Here is a 7,437-nt window from a genome sequence, read left to right on the forward strand (position 1 = left end):
CAGAGGAGAAATCTCGTCTTGCAGCGCCGCATACACCGACTTGCGTGTAATCTGACAGCAGCGCAATGCTTCTGTCCGAATGCACATCAGTGCTGCAGCTAGTCGATCGGTTGGTCCACCTGGAAGGTAAAAAAAACAAAACAAAAAAGAAAAAACCAGGCCGCAACGCAATAACTTTATTAACTTTAGAACAGAACATATTAACTTTTTTTTACTTTTTTAACTTTTTTACTTACCGGTAATTTTTTTTTTTGTTTAGTTTTTTATACCTTTATAGAACAAACCTCTCCTTCCCCATGGGACAATGTGCAAAGCGCAAATCGCCCAAAGATGTGGCAAAGTACGTTATGCACTTTATCCCAGGTGAAAGGAGAGGTTTGCAGCAGCTGTGAGTAAAAGGGCCCTAATAGCCCTGTGTGCCTGTCCTGTGAGATGCAATCCCTATGCTAAGTGTACCTGTGTGTGGTACTTCCGGAAACACTCACCAAAGCATAGGGCAGGGTGGTCAGGACAGTCAGGACAGAAATAGCGGGTGTCACGCCTTATTCCACTCCTGCTACAGACACAACATCTTTTTCGGGGTGACGGTTGGGTTGAGGTACCAGGAACGACACTGGGGAAATGTCGCTCGTGTAGACGGCTAACTACACTGGTGGATGGGGCCACGGAACCTCCTGGATATAAGAGGTTCTCGATGATCTCTTCCTGGAATTTGAGGAAGGATCCTGTTCTCCCAGCCTTACTGTAGAGAACAAAACTATTATACAGCGCCAATTGAATTAAATATACATACACCTTCTTATACCAGCGTCTGGTTCTGCGGGAAACTAAATACGGAGACAACATCTGGTCATTGAAGTCCACCCCTCCCATGAGCAAATTATAGTCGTGGACTGAGAGGGGCTTTTCAATGACACGGGTTGCTCGCTCAATTTGGATTGTCGTGTCTGCGTGAATGGAGGAGAGCATGTAAACGTCACGCTTGTCTCTCCATTTCACCGCGAGCAGTTCTTCGTTACACAAGGCAGCCCTCTCCCCCCTTGCAAGACGGGTGGTTACAAGCCGTTGGGGGAAGCCCACACGACTAGTTCGCGCGGTGCCACAGGCGCAAATCCGTTCTAGAAACAAATGCCTAAAGAGGGCCACACTTGTGTAAAAATTGTCCACATAAAGATGGTACCCCTTGCCGAATAAGGGTGACACCAAGTCCCAGACTGTCTTCCCACTGCTCCCCAGGTAGTCAGGGCAACCGACCGGCTCCAGGGTCTGATCTTTTCCCTCATAGATCCGAAATTTGTGGGTATAGCCTGTGGCCCTTTCACAGAGCTTATACAATTTGACCCCATACCGGGCACGCTTGCTTGGGATGTATTGTTTGAAGCCAAGGCGCCCGGTAAAATGTATTAGGGACTCGTCTACGCAGATGTTTTGCTCGGGGGTATACAAATCTGCAAATTTCTGGTTGAAATGGTCTATGAGGGGCCGAATTTTGTGGAGCCGGTCAAAAGCTGGGTGGCCTCTGGGACGGGAGGTGGTGTTGTCGCTAAAATGCAGGAAACGGAGGATGGCCTCAAATCGTGCCCTGGACATAGCAGCAGAGAACATGGGCATGTGATGAATCGGGTTCGTGGACCAATGTGACCGCAATTCATGCTTTTTTGTCAGGCCCATGTTGAGGAGAAGGCCCAAAAAAATTTTAAGTTCGGAAACTTGGACTGGTTTCCACCGGAAAGGCTAGGCATAAAAGCTTCCCGGGTTGGCGGATATAAATTGTGTGGCATACCGGTTTGTCTCTGCCACGACTAAGTCCAAGAGCTCCGCAGTCAAGAACAGCTCAAAAAATCCCAGGGCCGAACCGATTTGAGCCGTCTCAACCCGAACTCCAGACTGGGCGGTGAAAGGGGGAACTACAGGTGCGGCTGAAGTTGGTGACTGCCAATCAGGGTTTGCCAGCACCTCAGGGATTCTAGGGGCTCTACGGGCCTGTCTGTGCGGTGGCTGCGACGGGGTAACTACTGCACGTGCCACCGTACCAGCTTCAACTGCCCTTCTGGTGCTCGCCACGTCACCATGTTGTACGGCAGTGCTGGTACTAGGTCCAGGGAGGGCTGCGCTGCTGGTGTATGCCTCACCACGTGATCTGGCAGCGACAGCCCCACTCTGCTGCTCTTGAAGCGGATCCTGCATAACCTGTGGTCTAGCGACACAGGGCCGGGTACGCCTGGTGCTGCCAGGGACCTCAACCTCCTCGTCCGAACTTTGGGTCAGAGAGCCACTGCTTTCTACAGGTTCATATTCTGACCCGCTAGATTAGTCAGATGAGGGTTCCCACTCCTCATCCGACTGGGTCAGAATCCTGTAGGCCTCTTCAGAAGAATACCCCCTGTTTGACATTTTGGACTACTAAATTTAGGGGTATTCCCTGAGACTACCCAAGAAAAAAAGCAAGCCTGTCTTACAAAGGGGAGGCTAGCGAAGTACCGGAGGCCGCTGCGGTTGATAAAAAATATCAAAACTGATTTTTTTATCGCCGCAGTGCGTGTAAAATGAATGTGCAGTGATCAAAAAAATATATATTTTTTGTCACTGCGGTGGGGCGGGCGTGGGTGAACGCACGTGTGGGCGACCGATCAGGCATGATCGGGCAAACACTGCGTTTTGGGTGGAGGGCGAGCTAAGGTGACACTAATACTATTATAGATCTGACCGTGATCAGTTTTGATCACTTACAGATACTATAAAAGTACAAATGCTGATTAGCGATACGCTAAACAGTGAATAAGTGACTGCGGTGGGCTGGGCGCTAACTCACGCTAAACTACCTAACCAAGGGGCCTAAACTATCCCTAAAACCTAACAGCCAATACTAGTGGGAAAAAAAAGTGACAGTTTACACTGATCACTTTTTTTCCTTTCACTAGTGATTGACAGGGGCGATCAAAGGGGTGATCAAAGGGTTAATTGGGTGCAGGGGGGTGATCTGGGGCTAAGGTGTAGTGTTTGGTGTACTCACAGTTCAGTCTGCTCCTCTGCTGGATCCAACCGACAAAAAGGACCAGCAGAGGAGCAGACAAGCCATATAACAGATCATATTTACTAATATGATCTGTTATATGACTTGTGATTGGATTTTTTGAAAATCGCTAGCCTGCCAGCCAATGATCGTTGCTGGCAGGCTGGTGACGAACTTCTTCTTTAACTTTTGCCGGCCCGCGATGCGCATGCGCGAGCCGGCTTGGAGCGAAATCTCGCGTCTCGCGAGATGACGCGTATATGCGTGATTGTGCGCAGCGCTGCCACCTCCGGAAAGCGAATCTGCGTTAGGCGGTCCGGAGGTGGTTAACCAACACAAGAATTTATGCAATACTGCTTACAATTATGAGAGATATACCATCAATTGATTATGCACAGAAATGAAATCATATACCAAAATTATGACCAATCTCAGAATGTATTGGTAGTATTGCAATAAAGCTTATAAATTCTCGGCTTGATATCAAACTAGGGTATAAAGATTCCCAACAGAGAAGTTCTCTTGATATCAATATTAGATCTTTTATTCAGTGATATGCATCTTTACTGAATACTGCCAATATTGATGTAGCACTAACACTATATCCACACAAAATGGGGATTTTAGATAGATATCAAGCAAAATAATTTATCAATACTACACACGCAATAACATCATACATTACCCGAGAAAGTAGGCGATAGGTAGAGTCTAGGGGAATTCAGCTCTCCAGAGTTTTTCTGATAATAAAGATCCTTCTTCCGGCTCCCTTTTTCTAAACGAAAAACTTATCAGATGAACACACCTTCCTAGTTTGGAACTTTCCAATCATTGTCAGGTGTGTATATTGATAAGGAATGGGATGTCAGAACACTTCCCAAAATGCACTTTTGCTACTGGTGTAGTGTTACCTACTCATAAGCATCATACCATTAAGGGTTAACTCATACATGCCTGACATCTTCAACACTATACACACCTGACATCTGGAAGCCTTATCTCAGAGCAGATGGGACAAACTTTGATACATGTACCAACTATAATATAGACTCGGAGGAACATTTTTACACTTCTCACATTGTGGAATTTATGTTCAGATAAGAAATGCAATGAAGCCTTTACCACCTCAGGTGGCATGTATCTTCAGACTGTCTGAATGACGATTGACTATTGGTTACAAAAACACAACTTCCTCTGAACAAAGTCTCATTCCAAAAAGTCCATACAAAAATAGTGACTATAAACTATCCATCATAACTAGAATAAGTATATACAGTGATACCTCGGTTCACGAACGCTTCTGTTCACGAACAACTCGGTTCACGAACAGAAAAGTTCATAAAAATATGCTCCGGTTCACGAACTCCGCCTCGGTTCACGAACAGGAGCCGCGGCCATTTTAATGCTATTTCCAGGCTGTCACATGGTCGTCACTTCCTGTAGGAAGATCGTGGAGAGAAGAAGAGACACAGAAAGAAGTACTGTGAGTACTCTGCAAACATTGGTGTGCTTTTTAGCACATACAGTACTATACAGTTCACTGGACACCCAATATGGCTCCCAAGAAGCATAGTGGAAAGAAGAAAGTGCGGAGCAGCAATGAAGGTGATAAGAACAGCAATGCAGGTGACAATGTGCAAAGTGGAAATGCAAGTGACAATGTGCAAAGTGGAAATGCAAGTGACAATGTGCAAAGTGGAAATGCAAGTGACAATGTGCAAAGTGGAAATGCAGGTGACAAGAATGTGCAGCGCAAGCATGGTGGCAAAAAGAAAGTGCAGAGCAGCAATGAAGGTGACAAGAACAGCAATGCAAGTGACAATGTGCAAAGTGGAAATGCAAGTGACAATGTGCAAAGTGGAAATGCAGGTGACAAGAATGTGCAGCGCAAGCATGGTGGCAAAAAGAAAGTGCAGAGCAGTAGTAAAGGTGACAGCAAGGTTGTGAAGAAAATAACCATTGAGCTGAAGAAGGAAATTATAGAAAAGCATGACCGTGGTATTCGTGTGACTGATCTGGCCTCGGAGTACAAGATGGCAAAGTCAACCATCTCAACTATTCTGAAAAACAAAGCCGCCATCAAAGGAGCTGATGTTGCAAAAGGAGTAACAATGTTAACCAAGCAGAGGACGCAAGTGCTGGAAGAGGTGGAAAAACTTTTGTTGGTGTGGTTGAATGAGAAACAGCTGGCAGGTGATAGCGTTAGTGAAGCTATGATCTGTGAGAAAGCCAGGAAATTGCACAGTGATTTACTGCAAAGAAGCCCCTCTACAAGTGCAGCAAGTGACGAATTTAAAGCCAGTAGGGGGTGGTTTGAAAAATTCCGCAGGAGAAGTGGCATCCACAGTGTGATTAGACATGGTGAGGCTTCCAGTTCTGACAAGGCCGCAGCAGAAGCCTACAAGTTAGACTTTGCGGAATTCATGAAGACAGAAGGATACGTCCCTCAACAAGTTTTCAACTGTGATGAAACAGGGCTCTTCTGGAAAAAAATGCCTAACAGAACCTATATCACGCAGGAGGAAAAGGCACTACCAGGGCACAAGCCCATGAAGGACAGATTGACCCTTTTGCTGTGTGCCAACGCAAGCGCCGATCTGAAAATTAAACCACTACTGGTGTACCATTCTCAAACCCCTCGTGCATTTAGGCAACAAAATGTGAACAAGGCCAGACTGCCCGTCATGTGGAGAGCCAATGCCAAAGCTTGGGTCACAAGGCAATTGTTTATGGAATGGCTGCACGAGGTGTTTGCACCCACCGTCAGAAAATATCTTTCTGATAACCAGCTGCCTGAAAGGTGCCTTCTTCTGATGGACAATGCCCCGGCACACCCTCCAGCCTTGGTGGATGATATGGATGCTGAGTATGACTTCATCAAGGTAAAGTTCCTCCCCCCCAACACAACACCACTTCTGCAGCCCATGGACCAGCAAGTCATCTGCAACTTCAAGAAGCTGTACACAAAGGCGCTCTTCACTAGGTGTTTTAATGTCACTGAAGAGACGTCCTTGACTTTGAAAGACTTCTGGAAGAAACATTTCAATGTTGTCCACTGCATTAACCTCATTGACAAAGCCTGGGAAGAGGTCACTCCCCGAACCCTAAATTCAGCCTGGAGGAAACTGTGGCCAGAATGTGTCGCTGAACGTGAACATGACTTTGAAGGGTCTGATGCAGAGGTAGTGGAGGAAATTGTGTCCATGGGCAAGAGTATGGGTCTGGACGTTGATGGTGCTGATGTGGAAGAGCTTGTTGAGGAACATAGGGAGGAGCTGACCACGGAAGAACTTTCTGAACTCCACAGTGAGCAGCAGAAGGCACTTCTTGAGGAGCATTCCACTGAGGAAGAGGAAGAAAGGGAGGAGGTTAGCAGTGATGCCATAAAATCCATTATGCAAAAATGGAATGAGTGCCATGATTTTTTTGAAAAGCACCACCCCAACATAACTGTCGTGAACAGAGTGCTAAATCTCATGAATGATAATGTGGTCTCTCATTTCCGGAGGGTTATGCAGCACAGGAAGAGACAAGTGACATTGGACAGATTTTTCAGAAAAACTGAGCCTGCAGCTAGGAGACAAAGGAGAGAGGAAACCCCTGAAGGAGATCCCCCTGATGTCCTTATGGAGGGGGACTCTCCCTCCAAACAATAACTGCCTCCCACCTGCCTTCCTCCATGCCAGAAGTCATGTCAAGCAAGGTTAGTGTCCTCTCTTTATACATTACTATACTGTACTAATGTGTATTGTAATTTGTTTCATATTTTTGTGCTTCAAAAACACCCAAAAAAAGCTCAGCACGGATTAACCGGATTTACATTGAACCCTATGGGAAAATGTGCCTCGGTTCACGACCAATTCGGTTCGCGACCAGAGTCAGTTCACGAATTAAGTTTGTGAACCGAGGTATCACTGTATAACAGTTTACACTTCTGAAAAGGCATAACAAATCCCCCTTCATTACAATGTAATCCAAGAGATAAGTTGAATTACATTGGAATGTCAAAAAGGGCTTTTCACACGGATTCTTCAAGAATCGGGGCGCGCAGACTCTGTTTGTAATGTTCCAGCCAGAGCTTTGCTAAAGTCTTTCTCAAAATTTTTATCCAATGCACCACTTGGATGGTTAGGAAACTCAACCATCCCAGAATGATGACAATCAGCACACCCCATATATAATCTGCCCCCCATGTCCAAACGGAGGGATTTAATATATCATTGTCCGACGAAGAATACTGTAACGTGTCCACGGTGACGTTATCCTTCCTGATTACCATGTGGACTGTATGGCTAGGCTTGTTGTCTAGCAAAAAATTTAGATCTGGATTTATGGTAATCTCTTGCTTTTAGAAGGCATTGATACTCTCCACTTCCCCTTCAATGTCCTCTATTTCGACAGGGTATAGAGTACGGTTTCCAATC

At 45.9% G+C, this 7,437-nt stretch overlaps 1 protein-coding gene across 1 annotated transcript; it reads left to right on the plus strand.

The window, feature by feature from the left end:
* The first annotated feature begins 5,100 nt into the window (after positions 1 to 5,100).
* LOC121004450 (tigger transposable element-derived protein 1-like) lies at positions 5,101 to 6,685 on the plus strand. The gene is made up of 2 exons (XM_040436669.1): positions 5,101 to 5,206; positions 5,814 to 6,685. The coding sequence occupies exon 2, from the start codon at positions 5,827 to 5,829 to the stop codon at positions 6,667 to 6,669; it is 843 nt and encodes a 280-aa protein (XP_040292603.1). The 5' UTR covers positions 5,101 to 5,206; positions 5,814 to 5,826; the 3' UTR covers positions 6,670 to 6,685.
* Positions 6,686 to 7,437: the final 752 nt, after the last annotated feature.

Source organism: Bufo bufo, chromosome 6, assembly GCF_905171765.1.
Source record: "Bufo bufo chromosome 6, aBufBuf1.1, whole genome shotgun sequence".
In the NCBI taxonomy this organism is placed as follows: domain Eukaryota; kingdom Metazoa; phylum Chordata; class Amphibia; order Anura; family Bufonidae; genus Bufo; species Bufo bufo.